Source organism: Tiliqua scincoides, chromosome 3 (genome assembly GCF_035046505.1).
Source record: "Tiliqua scincoides isolate rTilSci1 chromosome 3, rTilSci1.hap2, whole genome shotgun sequence".
NCBI classification, from domain to species: domain Eukaryota; kingdom Metazoa; phylum Chordata; class Lepidosauria; order Squamata; family Scincidae; genus Tiliqua; species Tiliqua scincoides.
In genome coordinates this window covers 14,647,720-14,671,081 of record NC_089823.1, presented here as the reverse complement: position 1 = coordinate 14,671,081, position 23,362 = coordinate 14,647,720, and the positions used below count along the sequence as shown (strand labels likewise).

At 43.4% G+C, this 23,362-nt stretch overlaps 1 protein-coding gene across 1 annotated transcript in view; it reads left to right on the top strand.

The window, feature by feature from the left end:
- The first annotated feature begins 691 nt into the window (after positions 1-691).
- SESN3 (sestrin 3) overlaps positions 692-23,362 on the top strand; it is a 61,749-nt gene continuing 39,078 nt past the window's right edge. The window contains exon 1 of the mRNA XM_066620427.1: positions 692-845. Within this exon, the coding sequence (XP_066476524.1) occupies positions 750-845 (96 nt within the window). The 5' untranslated portion in view covers positions 692-749. The remainder of the gene's footprint in view (positions 846-23,362) is intronic.

The window sequence follows — 23,362 nt, the reverse complement described above, 5'->3', positions numbered from 1 at the left end:
GGTGTGGAAGGGATTGTCACTCCCGGATTGGCCTTTTCAGCCACACTAGACGCTGTGCCAGAACCACCTTTCAGAGCGCGATACTATAGTCTCTCGAGACTGAAGGTTGCCAATACAATTGCATTAAATTTTAAATGCATTGAATTGCATTTAATTAATTAACTGCATTTAATAAATTTAATTGATCAATTAACTGAAATTAATTTTGCATGTTTAATTTTGCATTAATTTACTTATTGCTTAATTAATTGCTTAATTAATTAATGAGGCTGGCTGTGGGTGGGGCTTGTGAGTGGCCCAGCGCTGGAAACCTGGCTCGCTCCCTCTACACGATTCCCCTTCCCGCAAAACAGCAGCAGCAGCGGCAGCCCAGGAGGGGGGCGTGCCCACCTCGTGGCCGCGTTTCCCTCGAGCCCCTCTCCCATTGGCGAAAGCAAGCCCCGCCCTCTGCCTTTCGAGCTTCGCCATTGGCCGAGAGGCTCGCTGGCGGCACCGCCCCAACTCGGAGGCTGCCTGGAGATGGCAACGGGAGAAGGCGTCGTGGATTGGCTGCCCGCGGCGCGGCCTCCCCATTGGCGGCGGGGATGGCGAGTGGGCGTGGCCGGGGCGCGCGGATTGGCCCGGGCGGAGGGGTGTGCGCGAGGGACGGCGGCGGCTGTTCCCGAGGGCTGTAGCGGGCGGCGGGGGAGGCTGAGGCGCCGCAGCCGGGCTGAGGGAAGCCAGCCGCAGGCAGCCTCCCCGCCAGCGCCATGAGCAGGGCCGGCAGCCCAGTCCCCGGCGACGGCAGCGGCGGCCACAGCGACTGCCGCCGGGTCTGCAGCAACTGCCGCAAGGCGCTCAGGCAGGTGGGTGTCTCGCCCGAGCTCCTGCGCCGCCACGCCCCCGGCAGCGCTGCCCGCGGGAGCGGGGGTCCGCGCCGGTGTGGGGCTGCGGTGGGGGGGACCGTGCAGGGTGTGCAGCACGCTGGCCTCGGGGTGGAGGGCTGGCCTTGGGGGGACCTGCCTGCCTGCCTGCCTGCCTGGGCTGCACAAGCAGAAGAGTTGTGTGATATGAAAATAGTGCAATATGGTGAAGGTGCGCAGCACACTGCCTGCTGCAGTGCACAAGACTGTGTGGCTCTGTCTGCTGCACAAGCAGAAAGGTGGTGTGATATGAAAATAGTGCAGCATGGTGAAGCACACTGACCTGGAGTGCAAGAAATTGTGTGTGCGCTGCACAAGCAAAAAGGCTATGTGCGATATGAAAATAGTGCACAGCCATGAAGCTGTGCAGCACACTGACCTCTGGAGTGCACAGATGTGTGCATGTTTATGCCTTTACTGCACACTGCACAAGTGAAAAGGTTATTTGATATAAAAATAGTGAATATATGCAGCACACTGACCTCTAGTGTGTGTCCGTGCTGCACACTGAACAAGCGAAAAGGTTATGTTAAGTTTATAAAAATAGTGAAAATGTGCAACATGCTGATCTCTAGTGCAAAAAATTTTGTGTGCTGCAGATGCAAGGTTAAGTGCAATATAAAATTAGTGAAAATGCAACATGCTGACCTCTAGAGCAACAGATTGATATTGTGTGTGTGTGTGTGTGTGTGTGTGTGTGTGTGTTGAACAAGCAAAAAAGATGTGCAATATAAAAGTACTGTACTGTAAAATATGCAACACTGATTTATGTCCTGGACAGAAGTGTGTGTCTGAATGTACTGTGCAAGAGAAGGTGATGTGCAATATAAAGTAGTGAAAATGTGCAGCACAGACTTCTGTAGTGCAAAGAATTATCTGTACAGTACATGCATGAAGGTTATGTGTTATAAAATAGTGAAATGTGCAACACATCAACTTCTATAGTGCAAAAATGAGTGTGCTGCACAAGCAAAAAGGCTATGTGCAACATGAGAGTGCAAAATAGTGAACATATAGAACACATTAATGCACAAGATGCTTTGTGTGTGAGAGTGTCAGCACAATGTGTTCAAGGTGGCTTGCAATCCAAACAGTCTTAAAACTGCTAATAAATTTGCACAAAGCCCTCTAGAGCCAGCAAACAGCAGCAAAAATAACTGACAATCATGATGTCATCAAATCAGAAGCTGGGGAAATGAAGTCATCTTCATCCAGTGTTGGATAACCCAGGTGATAAAATGCATGCATTTGTGCCTGTATATGTGAAATGCTCAGTAGTAAGAGTTGATAATGTGGAGTGTGATGCTCTGCATGTTTACTTGGAAATAAATCCCACTGTGCTCAATGGGGATTGCTTCCAGGTAAGTGTACATAGCATTGCAGACTTAGTGAATACTGGTGCGGCTAGTAGTTCTGCTGACTTAGAAAATGTCAGTGATCTGAGAATCAGCTGAGTGCCTTCAATTAACACGCAGCTGCTTTAAAATTAAGGATATTTATAATGCCATAAGTAAAGCAAGTTCATGACATGCTTATGACACATCATTCATCTATTTACAGTTTTAAGAATTACCAGTAAATATCAATGTTGAACATTTTGTGGCATTTATCTGGTAACTTTTTTGCTGCATCTTTTTATATATGTGTGTGTATGTGTATATTTTGTATTATAATGCTTAATGGGTATGATTCAGCCAAAGCTGGTCACCTTTGATGGTGCAGTCCTGTGCTGATTTGCTCAGAAGTAAGTCCCACAATGTTCAGTGGGACTTATTCCCAGGTAAGTGTGCATAGGATTGTGCAGTAAATCTTATTACTAAGCAGTTTGAAATTTCAGATTTAACTCTACTGTTGAAATCAGTAGAACTTAAAAGTGCCTAACTTTGAATGCTTTGTATACAATTATGTATAATATGTAGAAAATGCATGCAATTTATTTTTTATTTTGTTTCTATCTTCTGTGTTCTATCTATCTTTTTTGGTTTAAGACTATTTTAAAAACTTGATTTGCCCTGAGGACTCTAGGCCTCCAAATGGTTCAGAACAAATATGGTGCAAATTGAATGCTGCTGTTTGTTTACTTGGCTTGTATAGCTCATCTCAAAGGCTTCTGCTGGCTAGCAAGCATGATTCAAAACAAAATTGTGAACTGATACATGATTTGAGCCTCCCACTGCCACCTTATCTCTAGCTAACAAAAACCAACAATTTTTTCTTTAGTCTTGCACATTTTCAGGAACTTGTTGTGAACACACACTTAAATATAAAGTATAAACATAAGTGCACTTTAAAGAAAATACTAAGCTTGTATTTAGGTTGTGTATGTAGTATGGTTGGTTTATTAATATTTTTAAAATCTTTTATACTTTTTCTCCCCCTCCCCTGCTTTATGTATTAACTATCCTGTGGGGCTCCCAAATATTTGGGCTCTGCTCAGTTGCATCTTTAGAGGGTGGAAGCTGCTAATTTGAGATGTGGCTATCTGAAATGTTTTCTGTGGGCCATCAAAATATTAAAATTTCTAAACCTCTGATGTTGTGTGGAAGCAAATGGAAATGAAGATAATGGTAATGTCACATAAACTAGTTTTCCTTCCTAAATATTGGGACCATCCCCAAGCCTATGGGTTAGGGCAGCCATTTTCAACCACTGTGCCGTGGCACACTGGTGTGTCATGAGTGGTCCACAGGTGTGCCACAGGAATTTGGGGGGAGATCTTTTATTAGTAGGGCCAATGGGGTTGTGAGCCACCCACTGGCAGCAGAGTGTGCCTTGTCAATTGGCAAAAACCTGATGGTGTGCCTTGACAATTTTAGTGCCTTGGCAGTGTGCCATGAGATGAAAAAGGTTGAAAATAGCTGGGTTAGGGTGTGGAATAAATGGAAGTTAGGTGTGTGGGTCAAAGCAACCATTTGATTGCAATTGGTCTCCCTTATCTTTCATTTCATTACAGCATTGTACTCTCTAGTTATGAACTTGAGTATATTCCTGACCCTATTCCGTTAGTGAGCATTATCATTGCAAGCACCAGCTTTGCTTTTTGAAGCTATGTGACACCGTAGATGAAGATGAACTAGGTTCAAATCCTTGCACAGCTAGAACTGGCAGACCTTGAGACTCTATCTCCCAGCTTTGCCTAACCTACAGAGCTATTGCTGTCTTTAAAGTGAGGGATGACGGATGACTGAATCCTGAGAGGTATCTCTTTTAAAGACCACTTTTTTTATTTTGTTTTGTTCTGCATTGTCAAGGGTTTATTATTTATATGTATTTGGTGTGGGGTTTTTTTGCATAATAAAGTGGGAACTGAGGCCATAGGTCAGTTGTAGAGTACCTGCTTTACATGTGGGAGATCCCAGGTTCAAGGAAGGCTGAGAGAGACCTTTGTCCGAAGCCACTATTATTCAGGATAGAGAATATAGGCCTAGATAGGCCAATGGTCTGAGTTTGGTATACCATATGTTCACAAAATGCTGTTCTGTAAACAAATGTGGAGTCATCCAGATGAAATTTAAAGGACTTTGAGAATTATTCTGGATTTTATCTTTTATTTGCCATTAGGACTTTGGCTGATGTGTGTTGAGGGAACAGTAATCGCCTTTTAAGTTCTCTTGTGCATGTACATATAGAATCCTCATTCTCATCTGTATAAATTATTTCTCACACCTGCTTCCTTAAATCCTTTTTTGTGTGTGTTTTTGCAACCTTATGAATTCAGTCTTCAGTGCTCCCATTTTACAGAAGTGAAGCTGAGTTAGCGCTTTCCCAAGAAAGTACATTGGTTTCATGGCTGACCAAAGAAAAGGGCGGCTTTTCATCTGGTTGCTTCTTTTTCATCTCCTCTTAAGAAAGACTTGTCCTTCACCTGTCAGTGTATAAAGAGGTGCTTTCCTGTTTCTGTCGATTGCCTTTGGTGGATCAGAGAGTAAATGTTTGTCCCCCGATATCCACTTATGATAGGTCCTGGTCTGAATAAATTTGACCACCATCATTGAGGAGTAGGAAGTGTTTGCAGACTTGGATCATTATTGCTGTGAGCCACTTTAGACATTCTTTTTTTAATGAAAAAGTGGGCTAGACATTAATTAAAATAACCACCCCATCTACCATGTTCTAGCACAGCTAGTGATATGGGTATCTATAGTCCTGTGACTTTTGGCCTTTTTTGCATACACTGCCTTCAAAATGGGTCGTTGAGTTTCTGGTGATCTAGCTTTTGCAGGATTTCCACATGAATGCCCACATCACATATTATAGTCCAAGCATGGTGGCAGTGTGTGCCCACCTTCATATGCCCACGATGAAGAAGATCTTTGCTGTCTGTCTGAACCAGGCCAGAACCTATATCTTTTGTGACATGGGGGAGGAACACACTCAATGTGAGTGAATGGGAGACTGAATATGCTTCCAATATGCTTAGAATAAGCCTGTTCCATTGATGACCACCAACAGATCAGATCAGACTAGAATGTGGAGAAATACCCACAGACTTTATACGTGACTGAGATAGAAACGTTTCATCTTCCAAAACGTCTCCCTTTTGCTATGGATATTGGCCCATGTTGTGTTTGCGGAACTGAGACTTGGCCCCTGTGCTTTGGTGATCTTTGATTGGAGGAGTCTTGCACATTCTTCCTTTTCGCCACTCACATCTGACACGTTTCTGAAAAGAACGTTGCTCTCTTCATAAGTTCTTTTGAACTTATAAGACTTATTGCTGTCTTATTGCAGACAGCAATAAGTTCTTTTTTTAGCTATAATTTTATTGGCATCAGTCTCAGAAGACTATGGTATCGCGCTCTGAATGGTGGTTCAGGAACAGTGTCCTCTCCAGTGCGCAAAGCCTGGGTAAAGTAGATATGGAGGATAGACTGTTACCCATGCAGCAAATCCCCCCTCTCCACATCACTGAAATGGTCCAGTGGAAAGGCAGACCATTGGTTGGTTCCAGCGGTGTCGCAGGAGTTGCCAGAACGTGACTGTGTTCAGCCATGAACTGCCTCAGGGACTCCGGCTCCGAATTTTGCTTTGAGGTTGACTCCTGAAGCCTTTTCCACAACTGGATGTAGCCACAAGGCAGTGGAGGTTTGGGATCAGAGTTTTCCTTCTCTCAGATGAGCTGCCTTCCCAGGCTAACGAGTTCCATCTCCCGGTGGCTGTTTAGTCGCCTCTTACAGCCAAACTGAGGGCCTATTCTTATCCCCAGCCCCCAGTGGAATAATGGGGAATTATAATGGGGAATAAGGGGAATTATAGCCCCCGGCTGTAATGGTGAAGAAGAAAACTCTACATTCCTCCCTCTTTGGAACTTTTCCCACTCTGTCAGAATAAGCACCTTCCATATTAATCTTCCTTCTCCCCCTCATGTATGCTTCTGCTCCCTAGACTTATTAAAGGGGTGTGTGTGTTGTATTATAGATTTTGCATCGTGTGTCTGTATGATAAAATCTTGTATTGGTACATCTCTCCCTCTCCATCCTTGTAAAAATAGATGTGTGGGTGTGTGGATAGAAAAACAAGCAGATAATAGAGCCAGTGTGGTGTCTTTGGTAGAGTCTCAGGCCAGGGAAAGCCAGGTTCAGATTCCCACTCAGCTCACTTGCAAACCTGCCTTTCAGGATTGTTGTGAGGTTGACATGGGCAAGCAGGAGAACCATGTATGCTGTCTTGAGCTCCTTGGAGGAAGACTGGTTTATAAATGCAACTGTTAATAAACAGTATACTTCTGTTACTTGGGGTCATCATTACACTTCAATTTCTAGTTCTGTGATTTTCAAAAAAACTGTACTAGGCAAGGTCTTGGAACCTTATGGAGGAGAGCTTCTCAGTGAGATAAGTACAGGCAGACTGAAAGATGGTTTGCCTGCCAGTACCAATCTTTGTATAACTATGCAAGAGTGTTCATTGGCTGCTTTTCTCAAACAACGTGAAGTGGAGAGCACTTCAGGCATACCCATGCTTTCAGCTGCCTCATCAGTAAGCATTTCTTTGGTGGGCAAGTGCACAGAAGGTTTGCAACACAGCTGCATGTATGTATGATCTGTGGAGTGGGGCACTAGGCCTGTGCTAGCATTGGAAGCGAAGTAAAATAGGATATTTTGGACTTCCTCCTGAATCCAGTCAGTGAGGACAGGAGGGCGAGAATTGTTTTGTTTTTGTTTTTTGTTCCCCCCCCCCAATATATTTTATTCATTCATTACAGATACAGGAAAGGAAATAGGCTTAACTTTGGGTAGGGTACGACACAGGTTACACATAAGGGTTGGCCCAAGATTCCAACTTACATCATTCAATTAACTCAAAAAAACACAATAATCATCAATACAAAGGTTCGCATATTTATCAATATAGAAAAATTAATTTTTATGAAACACTCAATTTTATCTAACTAGATTTATCTACCCAATCATAAAAAACTTCCAATATTTTCTTACTCTATCTAAATCTCTCTCTTTCATTCTTTCTGTTAAAACTTCCATTTCTGCTACTTCATAGATTTTATCTATTAAATCTTCCTTGGTTGGTACATCTATAGATTTCCATTTTTGTGCAAACAATATTTTTGCCGCTGTAACAATATTTACAATAAGGTGTTTCTTAGGTTGGTCTTTAATTTCTGATGTCACATTTAGGAGGAGGAGGGCGAGAACTGTTTTGGCCACAACCTACTACAGGTTCTTTGCTCCATGATAAGCATAGCAGCTTGCCTGGCTGCATAGCTAAGCCTATGCTGCTAGAAGAAAAGTTTCTTTGATTCTTCCTGTTGCAGGATCTTCTTCCTCTCTGGTCTTTTGCACCTTCTCAGAGGGCCACTGTTTTATGGCACAGTTTCTTTTCATGTGGGTGGTGGTAAGGCCCAATAGGCTTGGCTAATGCGCTGCCTGAGCAGAGTGTACGTCGCCCCCAGAATCCTCAGCATTCTCAGGGTGGGGGTATTGAGGTGATCGCTTGTTGATTGGAATGTTGAAAATGGTTGTGGCATTTGAAAGAGAAGGCCTCTCAATTTTTTTTACTTACAAAGTATGTAATCCTGTGTTGTATGTAAGCCTGGACCTTACAAAGTATGTAAGCCTGGTCCTTGATTCTCTCATCAAGGGAGTGGCAAAAGCATACCAGTATTTTGTCTTGTGTGCTCCCTGAGGCATCTGGTGGGCCTCTGTGAGATCGAGGAAGCTGGACTAGATTGGTGTCTAGCCTGATCCAGCGGGGCTCTCTGCCACACGAACTATTCTTCTAGAAAGAGACACTTTCTAGAATAATTCTGGTAAGAAACTTGACTCCTTGTTCTTATGCTCTCGAAATACCTTCTTGTGACTGATTTTCAGTCAAAAGTGTGTTCTGATTGTAAAGGTGTGACCTTGGTATCTGCGAGGGATTCATTTTTGGACCCCTCACTGATAACCAAAAACGCGCACATTCTTAGCCTCCTCATAGTAGTGCGCATTCTAAGCACATTCTTAGCCTCCTCATAGTAGTGCGGAAATGGTTGGAAACACACTAACTGTTGAAGGTCCATACCGAGATGGGAGCAGGACTTCTGTGGTTGAGAGGCTAGCTGTGGGAATCTATAGCTCTTCTTGCCTTACTGTCTGCATGTAGGTCATTTGAATACTTTTTCTGTTCCCCATGCTTTATACTTCTGAAATCTTAGTTACTCCCTAGCACAAATAGGAATAGTCTATTAACGTAGTGCTTGTTACAGATCTACAAAGTCTTTGAAAACCTTGAAAGCAGATATGAAACTTTATTTCTGTCACTTTGTTTTTTAAGATTAGGGCAGGCTTTGGAGATGGAGCATAAAACGCTGTCCTTTTCTTTTGTAGTAACAGGTCGGGTTTATACTGGAATTCTTTTGTGTTAAACCCTATTGATTTATTATAGTTTTATCCTGCTTTTTGCCACTGAAGGTGCCTGTATAAGAGCAGTTGTATGACACATGTGAAAGTCCTAAGCACATTCAAAATATTAAAATGTGTTATCAATTATTCTATCCATGATGGAGCCATAGCACAGCATTGAGGAAGGTCCCAGGTTCCATCTCTGTCATTTCCAGGTAGGATTTGGAAAAACCCCTGTCTGGAATCCTGGAAATCCTCTTTGGCAATAGGCAATATGGAGCTAGAGAGGCCAATAGTCTGATTTAGTGGAAAGCAGATTCATATGTTCATAGTAACTTCAGCCACAGCATTATTGGCTGATAGTTTCTCAGGCTCAAAATAATAACATAAAATGCATAAAAAAAGTATTCACCTACCTTCTGCAGTTGGCTGAACTGACCTTGATGAGCTTTAGTGTGAATGTTCCACAAAGAAGTTTCCACATCTGAAAAGAAGCGATTCCTGCCTAAACATTGTAGGTGATACCCAGAACCATTGTGTGACCAAAGAGTGCAAGTCAGTTCAATAGAGGAGAAGGTGTTCTCTCAATTTGTCCTAAACTTAGGTCATTTAGGACTTTAAGGAAAGGGGCCAGCAACAATGTTTTCTTAACAGCCTTTTTCTTAAGGCTTTCCCAGGGCTGGAACTACATGTGATGTGATAACTGTGGGGTTGCTGCTGAAAACAGCAACGCTGTATGGAATTTCCACATTCCCTCTCCTTAGTGGCTAGTTTAGCTTGTGTCCCCGCAAAGAGATAGCCAGTGATGGGGTTTGGGGCTAGTTGAACTAGCTATTGCTGAGTAGGAGAACAGAGCATGAAGTGGCTGACTTTCTTGGTGGCAGTCCTGTGTTCTTTGCAATACGTGCTTTTTCCCTACCTTGGAAGAACTGATCCTTAACAAAACCCCTGCTGTTTTTAACAATACTGCCAAGCTGGAAATCCACCTTCTTGGAATATTCTAATCAGTCTGTCTCCTCTCTCTACATCTGATTAACCCAAGTGCATTAGTTGAGGTGCCTCTTGTTTGTCCAGTGCAAATGAGATAAAACTGCTGAGCTGGACAAATGCAACAGCTTGGAGCAACTAAGGCAAGTGCTGTTGTGCCTGCCTCTCCCTTTTGGCAGCCTCTTTCTAATTATATCTTTGCACCAGGGGTTTTCTTGTAAATATGAAGAAAGCATGTTAAGTCAGTGAGCTCAAATATTTGCACTCTTTGTCCCAGAGGGGTGTGTGTGTGTGTGTGTTTTCCCCTCTTCCTCTGTGGGTCAGGCAAAGTGCCAATCAAAGTTGTTTTTCAAGCCATGCAGTGAAATTGTAGAACACTTTTTTAAGGAGTGTTTTTCCTTTTAGAAACGAGGGGTGGGGAAGAATGCAAATCGTAAAAAGTTGTCCTAGAGTTTTGTTTGTTACTAAAAATTGTGACTTGTGTTGACAAATGTGAATGTTTAGTATGTGAATCCAATTCCCTGTGACCCTCCCCTCCCAACTAAACTCTTGGATCATATTTCGCACCATATTTGATCTTTCTCTCTCTCTCTGCTTTGTATCTTGTGAGAAGTGTTACGAATTTTAGAATATCAGAGCACTGCAGTTGTATTGAACTGTTTCATGGTTGGACTTGACGTTTGTGTAACATTCCTGGTTTGGGCAACTAATATTACTTTCAAGTACTATAGCTGATATTAATTTTCACACTCCCCACTTGACTTTACTACAGAGGATGGGAGGTGGTGTGAGCTAGGAAGACCCTTGTTCAAAGCTTGCCTCAATATTCACTAGAAGGCCTTCAACAAAACCTGATCCTGGTGTGCTGGGGGCCTCTACGAACTTCACATTGTTCCCTGGCTATACCTTGATCAGAAAGACTTGCCCCACCCACGAAAACAACTGTTTATTTTCTCAGCTAATCTCACTGAACCTCTAGTTTAGGGAAGATAATGCAGACCTGCTTTACAGGGTTGTTGTAAGGATGAGAGACTGTGTGTGGAGTGCTTGGATGAGAGACTAGGTGTGGAGTGCTTGGATATTTCTAAGCACTGTATGAATGGGAAATTATGTTCTTGCTGTGTGATCAGGACCAATTCCAGTATCCTGTCTTCTGCGTATGTCTTTGTTATGGATTTAAATCAGTTTCATACCTGTTTAAAGACATGGGGTTGTAGCCAAAGAAACTTAGTCAAGGCTAAGCGTAATTGAAACACATGAAACAGTCCAGTTGGGATTAGAAGGTTCCATGAATGGGATTGACTTATGGCTAGCATCCTTTAGGTTCTCCGCCCCACCCCCATGGTTCCAAGCGAAGGAACGAGGAGATGTGAGTTCACTGACAAAATCATAATTCCCAGTGAATTTGAGGAAAGCCATGACAGTGAACTGGTTCCAAACTGGCTTAAAAGTTGAAGTGTAGATGTGGAGTACCTGCTTATTAGATTTGGACAGTAGTCCCATTCTTACTTAGATGGATATGTGCCCCACTGGACAAAGTGAGACTAATTTCCAAGTAAGCTTCATAGGATTGAAGTGGTAGTATACTGTCAGCTAACTTTGTAGTTGCATTATGAGAGTTTGGCTTTGCAGCTTTTTAATGCCCTTCATGTTGCCTTGGCATCCAGCTATGTAGCTTGTGGGCTATAGTGGACCTTCTGCGACTGCTGAGTATGGACTCCTTTATCTCCTGTAGTCTCCACAATTTTGCTGCTTTTAAAATCTGGCTGCCATACCTTTTTCTTGAGTGGAAAGTGTAATGAAGGAACAGGAATGGCTTCACTTTTGAGGGGGTTCTTGGCAAGGTGACGTTTGGTGGACCCTCTCCTACCTGGCTGGGCCTCCCTCCCCTTACTGTGAAAGGACTACATGGGGCATTGTATAAGGAAAATTGGCTATGATGCTGCTTTCTGCTGGTCGTGTGGGTCTGACCCTCCCCATGGTGCCAGGACTGGCATCATCAGTGGTCCATCCCCCCTCCCCCCCCCCCCGGCCCTGTCCCCTCAGCAAAAGTGCCTTGTTCTGTCACTAGTCCCGGGAAATTATACACCCATGCATGAATAGAGCGCTATCAGCCATTGTGAGTATCAATTTGCATGGGACAATAGCATTTGCTAGAGCAGCAGGTCAAGAGGAGGGCTGGCCCACCTTAGAACTGAATGGAGCAATTTTTGTTTAAAGTTACCTTGTAAGCTCATTATTCAATCTACAGTTATTTTATAGGAGTTGAGGAGCAAGGGCAACTCTTAGTGTTGCTTGAGCAGCAACAGTAGTGCAGAACCAGGACCTATTTTAAAGAGGGACTTCCTGTTGTTGACATTTATGACTCTTGTTGCTACCTTTGAGGCAATGGTAACTGCCACTCACATTCATCTAGTGTGTTCATTAGAAGTAGCAGTAATTGGCATGAGGATTAGCACTCAATAGGTGGATTGTGTGTTATATGTAACTTGATTTAAAGTGTAAGTTACCTGTAAAACTAGACACTTGAGGGTACTTGTGGGAGGTTTTGTGGTATTAAAAACTAAGGGTTGCTGTTCTAGCTAGGAAGTCACTGATCTCTGGGTAAATATCATAAGGACTGGGTGGTAAGTTCTTTGAGATTTGGTATGGCAGTCCGATATAATTCTATAGATCAGCAGTTCCCAAACTGTGGGTCAGGACCCACTGGTGGGTTGCGACCTGGTTTTTGTGGGTCCCCAAAGGGTGATGAAATGATCAGATAACTAATTTCCTCAAGCCCTGAGGCTGTTCAGAAATCAGATACTGTAGCTGCTAATGACCCTGCAAAGAGCTCAGCTTCTGCAGTTTGCAAGCATGTGTAAATATAGGGAGATAAATGTTTGATGGTGTTTTTTCTGGTTATTATAAATAAATACGTATTTCTTTCTAAATCTTCTTTTTTTAGAACCTAGGTGGGTCCCAATAGTGTCATTTTTAAAAGTGGGTCCCAGTGCTAAAACGTTTAGGAACCACTGGTGTGGATGGTATTGGACATGCATGCAGAGTTGGACTTTTAACCCAAGCTTCAGTGATGGACTCTCTCAATAACCAGAGGCAAGTTGTTCTGGTGCTTGTTTCCCAGTTGCACAATAGCAATAATTGTGACATGCCTCACAGGGTTTTTGTGAGCATCGAGGTGAGGATGGATTTTGGTATCCACCCAGTACCTTGAGGGATAAGGCAGGCTATGAATCTAATTAGCAAAGTGAGTTTTTTCACTCCATAAAACCAGGTTATGGAGAGTGGGGCAGACAGGGGGTGACGTGCAAGTTCTAGCAAATTTGTGTTTAACTCTCCTGTCCAAGGTGAAATTAATGAATTTGTCTGTATCTAGCATACCATATAGAAATATTTAGCAGCAGGGTTAATGGCAGGGGTCTTATTTTTAGCAGTAGTTTACTTAAAATCCAGAAGACACAATACATTTCCCACTGTGTATGGATGGATTCCTCACAAATTTCTGCTGTCCATGCAAATCATGGAGGGTAATTAATTGCAGGTTAACTATAGGAGTATGGTACATAATATAGAAATCCGTAGTAATTTTGCAAAGCTATATGGAATTGTCATCTTGATTTTCATTGTTTCAATATGCAGTTCTTCTGCTGTTCTGCGAAGCTCCAGAGGTAGGGAAGACCATTTCACAAATTGTTTGAAGACAAATCTGTTTGCCATCAAGTGTGTACTCGACAGGGAGTCCTAATGAATCCTGCCTTTTTAGTGTGTGTACCTGTATTGACAGCCACTCAGTTGTCATGTCCATGCTTTGTGTTTGTAGATGTAAACTTTTGTCTTGAGTGTGCCCTTAAAAAAAAAAAACACAGTGTGAAAGAGATCCTTGGATTGCGCAGACAGTGAAAGGTTGTTTTGCCTGATCGTTTGTCACTGCTATGAGAGGGGGGATTGCTTGTGACCTTCCTGCTCTATACCAAGGGCGCAGCAATGTTTGCTGAGGGTGTGAGTAGCTGAGTAGCTTGCTCTGATTTTCTTCCCCTGTTTCTTGACATTTCACCAATTCAGAGAGCCTAATCCCTCCCAGGCCCTAGTCACAAATACTAGCTAAATGTCTTGACCACAGGTTTTGTTGAAGCAGCAGGGTGGAATACGTTCTGTTCAGTATCTAGAGAAAGCTGGTAGTCTTTTTTGCAATATTCATAACAGTGGGAGGTGGATACCTGATCTCAAACCTTTGTAATCATTTTGGCCAAACCCCAGCTTGTTAGAATGCTATCCAGCAAGCTAACTGCAAAGAACCCAGCCATTATGAAACTGGTCTCTGGTAGTTAGTAGAAACATTGGCCTTCATGTGGCATTTTGAATAATTTATCAGATAAGACATACTCCACAGGCTGGGATTACCTGATTGAGCTTGACTGTTCACTGTAGGGTGTATTTAAAGTGAAGAATTAAGAATGCTGCCCAATTTTTATTTTTTTTTGTTTGGACACCATCTCTGTCATCATGGGATTGCCTGGTACATCTTGTGTTAAAGATATTGTGATGGAAAGCTCATACTTTAGTGATCCCCATGGCTTCATTTGTGGTTTTTGTGCCTTCCATCACTGTTGAAGCATTGACTTATATGCATATGACTCCTTTGTTTTATGACTTTGGCTGGAAATTTCTTGACTCAAAACCTTCATGACACTCCTTAAAAGCTGTAAAATGGACCTGACATCCCTCCTCCCCATTTAAGAACATAAGAACAGCCCCACTGGATCAGGCCATAGGCCCATCTAGTCCAGCTTCCTGTATCTCATTAAACCCTTTCTTTGAAGATAAAATTAGGTACTGGTGTTAGAGCACAAATCATGCACTTCTGACTTAAAGTAACATGTTCTTACTGTTAACATGTAACATAGTTTATGATCAGAGGTACAAACTTGGGACCATCTCAAGCTGATTGGGCTGTTCCTAATACATTATAGCCCAATCCTATTTGGCAATTACACTGGCAGATCTTGTGATCCATTGCAAAGTGCCATAGTAGTGCATGGGTGTTGGGGCTGCTGTTGCAAGCAGCTGGAGGATCCACATGCCCATCAGAGATGCATCCATCCCGCATCAGTGCAGGTAAGGTGTTGGTGGGAATGGGTTGTGGGAGTTTGGGGGGAGGGCAGGAGGTGTGGATCCTGGAAGCAGCAGTGCATGTTGAGATACTATCCCAATTTCCTGGCCTGACATGCCCCCTGCCTGTTCTCAGACTTAGGCCAGCAAAGTATCTGGTGTAGGTGAGGAGTCCCATTGACAGCCAATTGGCCTAACTGTAAATGAAACTTACATGATTGACAATCAGCTTCTAGAAGATTCCAGATAATTTAGGTTAGATTGGGGTTCTGAAACTACTTACCTTGGTGACCCATTGCATCATCCATGGTGAATCAGGGGCCTGCTTAAGCCAGGAAGCTGCAGAATAAAATAGTGTGTGACCTGCTGCATTGTGCCACAGTTCTCAAACTGTGTGTCTCAACTTACTGACCTGATCTTTGGACTAGGAAGCTGCACAACATGGCCAGTGAAGCGAGTTGTGTGCTGGTATAACCCACAAGTGACTTCTAGGTTATGTGCTGGTTTGCTGTGCAGCTTCCTTGGTCACAGCAGGCTCACAAAAATCCATCCACCAAAAATCAAGCCATAACCTGCAGTTTGAGAAACACTGGGCTAGAACACAACAGCCTCTTGTCCTCCTAGAAAATGCAGTGGATTTCAGTGTCTGTTCTGCCTGTCTGGCACTTGTGGCCTGTGCTGCTGTCATGACTGCGTTCTGTTGTTGGCAACCTTCAGTCTCTAAAGACTATGGTATCGCGCTCTGAATGGTGGTTCTGGAACAGCATCTAGTGTGACTCCATGACTGCGTATTGCCTCCTGAATCCATTTGTCTTTCTATAGGGAGATGCTTGTACTTGAAGCACCTGGTTAGTAGCAGAAACTGAGCCATGAAGCTGGGAGGCTTCAACTGAGAGGCTCAGAGCCCAGTCCTATACCTGTCTACTCAGAAGTAAGTCCAATTATAGTCAATGGAGCTTCCTCCCCAGGAAAGGACAATAGCCTTAGTTGGGAAACTGAGCGATGAAGCTCAGTTGGAAGTTGCTTAATTGGGAGACAAGTGGGAAGAAGCTTTCTGTTGAAAGTTGTAGGAGGGTGAACATACAAAGCTACCTTTATACCTGGTTTTATTCTTAGTCCATCCAGCTGTATATTTTCCCCAGTAACTGAACTTGCTGTCCCTGAACTTGCTGTCCCTGAACTGTCCCTGAACTTGCTGGTCAGACCCACTTGGACCCTCTGGAGGCGACAGGAGCTACGCTTCTGTTGCTTCCGGAGGATTGCAGGGCCCTTGAAACCCACAGACTTCATTATCCACAGGTTTTCTTATCCATGGGAGTTCCTGGAATGGAACCCCCATGGATAATGCAGGAGACCCTATATACCAATTCAAGTAGCCACCTTTGCTTTCTCACTTTCTACTAGTTTGGGTGGCCAGTCTTTCAGCTTCAGGGCTTCTGGACCTGTAATAATTGTATAGAGGAGGGAATTTCAGCAGGTGCAGCTTGTCTCACAGATGACAAGCTGCACCTGCTGAAATTCCTTTCTCTATACAATTATTAAAGGTCCAGGAGCCCTGAAAGGTTGGCCATTCCTGTACTTCATACTTTGCTTTATGGATATGCTCCCACATTAAGGTGAGACAGAGTTGCTACCTTTTTAGATCCAGGTTTTCCTATAAGTTAAGTTTTAAAATCAGTCCGTCCTTCCCCCGTCCCCGTCCCCCCACACAAAGTAGCTGTGGGGAGATGGGCAGTGAGCTAGGAAGGGGTTTAGCACCAGGAGCTCTTGCTTCTGCGGAAAGGAGAATCTGTCTAAAAGTTGCTTTTTTTCCTATAATTGACCCATCAGGTTATGACATGCATTTGTATGTAGTGTGAATTAAACCCTGTGTAACTTCTATAAAAGCAAAAAATTTTAGATGAATAAGTTATACACTTACAAAGTCTAGTAACCATTATAGCTAAATAGTCTCTCAGTCTATAAGAACATAAGAACAGTCCCACTGGATCAGGCCATAGGCCCATCTAGTCCAGTTTCCTGTATCTCACAGCGGCCCACCAAATGCCCCAGGGAGCACACCAGATAATAAGAGATCTCATCCTGGTGCCCTCCCTTGCATCTGGCATTCTGACATAACCCATTTCTAAAACCAGGAGGTTGCACATATGCATCATGGCTTGTAACCCGTAATGGATTTTTCCTCCAGAAACTTGTCCAATCCCCTTTTAAAGGCATCCAGGCCAGATGCCGTCACCACATCCTGTGGCAAGGAGTTCCACAGACCAACCACACGCTGAGTAAAGAAATATTCTTTTGTCTGCCCTAACTCTCCCAGCACTCAATTTTAGTGGATGTCCCCTGGTTCTGGTGTTATGTGAGAGTGTAAAGAGCATCTCTATCCACTCTGTCCTTCCAGTGCATAATTTTGTATGTCTCAATCATGTTCCCCCTCAGGCGCCTCTTTTCTAGGCTGAAGAGGCCCAAACGCTGTAGCCTTTCCTCATAAGGAAGGTGCCCCAGCCCAGAAATCATCTTAGTCGCTCTCTTTTGCACCTTTTCCATTTCCACTATGTCTTTTTTGAGATGCGGCGACCAGAACTGGACGCAATACTCCAGGTGTGGCCTTACCATCGATTTATACAACGGCATTATAGTATTAGCCATTTTGATCTCAATACCTTTTCTAATGCTCCCAAGCATAGAATTGGCCTTCTTTACTGCCGCCGCACACTGGGTCGACACTTTCATCGACCTGTCCACCACCACCCCAAGATCTTTCTCCTGATCTGTCACAGACAGCTCAGAACCCATTAGCCTATATGTGAAGTTTTGATTTTTTGCCCCAGTGTGCATGACTGTACACTTACTGACATTGAAGCGCATTTGCCATTTTGCTGCCCATTCTGCCAGTCTGGAGAGATCCTGTAAGAACAACCCTGCTGGATCAGGCCATAGGCCCATCTAATCCAGTTTCCTGAATCTCACAGTGGCTCACCAAAAGGCTCAGGGAGCACACAAGAGACCTACTTCCTGGTGCCCTCCCTTGCATTTGGCATTCTGAGGTAACCTACTTCTAAAATCAGGAGTTCACATATACACATCATGGCTTGTAACCCATGGTGGACTTTTCCTCCAGAAATTTGCCCAGTTCTGTTTTAAAGGTCAAATGCCATCACCATATCTTGTGGCAAGGAGTCCTAGAGACCAACTACTTGCTGAGTAAAGGAATATTTTCTTTTGTCTGTCCTAACTCTCCTGAATCTCAATTTTATCAGTTCTGGTGTTGTGAGTGAGAAAAAAGCATCTCTGTCCATCTCCTGCGTAATTTTGTATGTCTCAATCATATCCCCACTCAGGTGCCTTTCTCTAGACTGAAGAGCCCCAAATGTTGTAACCTTTCCTCATAAGGGAGTTTCCCCAGCCCATTAATCATTTTGCACCTTTTCCACGACCTCCGTTTTTGAGATGTGGCAACCAGAACTGGACGCAATACTCCAGGTATGACCATTCATTTGTACAATGGCATTATAATATTAACTATTTTATTCTCAATACCTTTCCTAATGATCCCAAGCATAGAATTGGCTTTCTTCACCACTGCCACACATTGGGTCAACACTTTCATTGTCCACCAGCACCCCAAGATCTCTGTCCTGATCCGTCACAGACTGCTCAGAACCTATTAGCTTATATGTGAAGTTTTGATTTTTTGCCCCAATGTGCATGACTTTACATTTACTTACTTGGATACACATCTGCCGTTTTGCTGCCCATTGTCCCAGTTTGGAGAGATACTTCTGGAGCTCCTCAATTTTCTTCTGGTCTTTACCACTTGAAAAAGTTTGGTGTCTTCTGCATACTTAGCCACTTTGCTACTTAACCATGTCTCTAGGTCATTTATGAACAGGATGAAAAGCACTGGTCCCAGAACAGATCCTTGGGGCACCCTGCTTTTCACCTCTGTCCATTGTGAAAAATGTCCATTGACACCTGCTCTGTTTCCTGGTCCTCAACCAGTTCCTAATCCATCAGAGGACATGTCTTCTAATTCCCTCACTGTGAAGTTTCCTCAGTAGCCTTTGGTGAGGGACCATATCAAACGCCTTCTGAAAATTCAGGTATATAATATCCACATGTCCAAAAGCAGATACCTCTGAATACCAGATATTGGGAACCCAGTGGGGAAGGCTGTTGCCTTCATGCATTTTCTGCAAGCCTCCCTAGAAGCATAAGTGGTCACTGTTGCCTTCAAAATGCTGGACTTGAAGGCTGCTTCATCTATCAGGGCTCTTTTATTACTATTTATTTTTATTACCATTACTGTTTTTTATTTTACCTGCTAATGGCCCTGGAGGGGAAATACACATGACAGAGAAGGGAGCAGGTTGGTTTGGACATAGATAACATTCTCTTCTGCTGTCACTTGACTCACCCTGGGCTTTTGTTGACCTAGTTCATCTTTTTTCCTCTGTGACCAGATACCTTTGCTTCTAAAGAGAACAGTATAAACACGAGCACTGGATGAGCCAAGTGATAGCAGAGCAGAAGGCTGGAATGCTTACCTAATCCTTCTGTTCCTTTCCCCAGGTTTCAGCAGCCTGGTCCAGAGTTGTTTGAATGTAGATCCTAGGGATTGGCCAGATCATACACTGATTGAAGTTTTGATGCCCATCAGGGGACCCATCTGGTAGGACCAATCCCTGAAGTACCATTTGTAGTACTTAATGAACTGTCATAGGATGAGCAGTTGGCACCATGCATAGCCCAGTGCAGGGCTTTTCCCTGAGGCTCCAGCAGCCTGGCACCTCTGCTGCATGGATCTTAAATTCCTCCATTGTCTGGGTGAAAACTTGACATGTAATGGTAGCAATTCTATTGCATCAAGTAGTAGAACTGGTCAGGCTATGATAACACAGAAGTGTATATAGGACAGCTCCAATTAGCTTTATCTTTACTTTTCTCCTGTGCTTGCTTGCTAATTATAACTAATGAAGTACATTGCACCCAGTTGCTGGTAAATGAGCCTTAAAAAGATGACTGCCGTTCTATCCCTGTCTTTGCCACTCCTTTATCACACCCTGCTTTTCTCTTTGCTTTTGTATTTTTGGAGTTTCTTAACTTGAATGCCAGTGTGTAAACCATATTCTCCCACGGCAACCTCCACTTGCTATCAGTGCTATCTCCTTTGCAAGCTCAGAGAATTTGTTAGGCTTAAAAGAAGAGGGAATAATAATGTTGTCATTGCTAGGCAACACCAGCATGTGGTCCCATGACCAGGTTTGATTGAGGGAAGGGATGCTGCAGAACTTAGAGACAGATGCTGAAATTTGGCAGACATAAAACTACCCAAAATGAAAGCTCAACATATCTATATCTGGCAGAGTTCCTCAGTGGCTCCAGTATTTTTCCAACCACAATCAGGCAGATTACTTCCTTGAGCCAAGTTCACAATGAAGGCTGTCTTACATGCATGACCAGGTCTAGTAGCACTGTTGCTGCATGGGGCAGAACTAATGTATTGTCGAGTACAATAACACTGGCTTGTGTGACCCAGAAATTGCAGTAAATCCTAGATGATATTTTGGCATTTCTGTTGTCTAGGAAGAAAGTAGTTTCCTCATATGCTACGTAAGGATGTACCATTTTCCCCATCACTTTGGTCCCAATCCTATCCCCACCAGCCCATAGCATGCAGCACAGCTGATAGAACATATGCTACATGCTGGGGGGGGGGGCATGCATGCAAACAGGCAGTCCAGGAGAGGTAAGAAAAAGTTTTACTTACCTCCTAGGCTGCCTGGCCTCCATTGGGTCTTCTTGAACCTACACCAGCTATTTTGTAGCAGAAAGGGCTGGGCAAGGGTTGTTTGGAGGCAGGAGGGAGAGAACTTTGGCAGCACTGATGCACTCTGAGAACCTATCTCCCTTTCCGCACCGTACTGCTCCTTGTGTTTCCTTGGACCTATACCAGCAAAATAGCTGGCATAGGTCAGAGGAGACCCATTGGAGGCCAGGTGGCCTATGAGGATGTAAGTAAGAATGTTTTACTTAACGTTCCTATCTGGTCCCTGCCTCCCCCCATAGCATGCAGGGTATGTTCTGTCAGCTGTACTGTGTGCTGTGGGTCAGCATAGGATATGATTGGGCCCCCAAGTGTACCTGTGTCACAGACATGTATGTTGCATTCATGTTTTGAGATCTCTTGAAGCAGTAAAGTAGGAATTGGCCCTAAATATTCTAGTGGCATTGATTTCTGTCTTTGTTGTGTAGTTGGACATGGCGCATCCAGTTTGGGTATGCCATTTCAGTTTGTTGCATACTACTTTCTAGTTGCAAGGCAGCAAGAAAAGTGTGTATATATACAGTCTTTTTTGGTTTTTTATTACAAGTTTTTTATTACAAGTTTAAAACAAGTTTGGGGGAAGGGGTTGGGTTCTGACTTCTGTTTCTAATTTCCACTGGGGATCAGAGTAAACAACTGAAGAGATGCTTTTGCTGGCACTACTCGTGAACTGAAAATCTGGCTTTGAGTAGGTGGGTCAACATGTCTTGCCTGGAAGACTGCCAATTCCAACAAATGGTTTGCAATCACGACTTCTTCCCTTTTGTTGTGCCTGTAATCAGAATTGAGAAGCTGAATGAAATTAACTTTAATTCTTCTAAACTTGTGGCATCCTGAAACGTACTTGCATTTGCAGCACAGTATTGCCATTGTATGCATGCATGCACACGTTGAGAGTATGTGTCTCTTCAAGTGTACTTTGTGTATGTGTGAGTGAGCGTCAAAATACATGCAACCTTTCTAACCCACCTTTGCTTCCATGCTGGTTTCTTGAGACAATTAAAATATTCAATTAGTGATAAAACCACATAAAGTACATTATAGATGCAGTCTGAACTGCAACACAGAGAGAAACAGTAAAGAGTTCTTTTTAAAAAGACCCCAAGACCAACTATTAGCAATCCAGCCTGCAGAACTATGCTTGAAAACCAACAGTGTGTTAAGTGTTGGTCATAATTGGCTTCTTTGGCAAGGGAGTTCCAACTGAGAAAGTTCCACCTCTGAGAGCCCAGGTACTTGTGGCTATCAGTGATCAAGCTTGCTTGTTATAGAGACTAAATTTCTCTATAACGGAGAGCTTCATTGGGGTCCTGAACAAGTGAGGCAGTTCACATGGGAACCTCAAATTCAGAAGGGCTTGTATTTGAGTATTCATTGTACATGTTGCCAGTTGGACAAAAATCCTGAATTTTGGTGGTATTATTCCCCCATCTATAAAAGGTGAGAAAGCAAACTGTTGTGGATATTCTAGTGTGTGTGCCCCCCTCTGTTTTTCCCCTCCTTCTCAAATCTCAGGTTTTTATTTTCCTCTTCCAAAAGTCCAGGATACACAATAGCAATTCTAGATAGGCAGATGTTTTGTTGTTTTTTTTAGATGTTTCTACAAAGTGTATCTAGAACAGTGATTTTCAATCTTTTTCATCTCGGGGCACACTGACAAGGTGCTAAAATTGTCAAGGCACACCGTTGGTTTTGTGACCATTGACATGGTACATCATGCTGCTGGTAGGGGGCTCAAATCCCCAAATTAATAAACAACCCTTCCCAGAGTCCTGCAACACACCTGTGGAGCATCCATGACACACCAGTATGCCATGGCACAGTGGTTGAAAATCACTGATCTAGAAACTGAACGTTTTGCCTCCTTCCCTGTCTCCTAATTACCCTTTGGATGGCTATCTTCAGGTGTTGAGATCACAAAGAAATCTAATTTTAAGTTAAAATAATACTGAACAGGTAATTCAACCCAATGAAGTCAATCTGGTTATTGAAAAGTGACTTTCTTAATTGTGGTGTTTGCATAATGTTTCATCTGTGTTTCTATGGTGATGGCATTGCTTTGCTGTTTTACATCTTACCTATTCTTTCCTGAAGTGCAAGTTTCCCCTACGCTTCTAATGTGCTAGAACACCTTGTGAGTGATGTTCTGCAAATGCAAGCAGAATCTGGACTGTCTGTTTCTTGGAAAATGTGCTTGGTATTTACATGTATTCTCAGAATTGCATAGGTGGAGGAAGAGGTGGTGAGAAAGGGAACCTATATCCAATAACGTCACTAGGGTTTCCTGTCATCTGGTGTGGGAGGCCAGTGTGTCACCCCCATGATGGACCTCCTTCCATGCAGTGGGCGGGGCAATACCCTGGATGGTGGGTATGGTGATGTACCATCACCCTGCCTCCACTGGTTTTGGGGCTGTACCTTTTGATAGAACACAAATATTTCAATGTGGTGTGTTTCATTGCATTCAGCATAAAATTACACATTGATTGAAATATAATATGATGGTATTATTTCTACAAACAGTGATTATGGTCTCTAGTGGTGTCACACACACATGCACCCCCCCCCCCCGGTGTCACCTTACTAACACCTTATTGCAGCAGTTTTCAACTCTTAGTACCAGGACCCACTTTTTAGAATGACAATCTGTCCAGGACCCACGGAAAGTGTTGTCATGGCCAGAAGTGACATCATCAAGCATA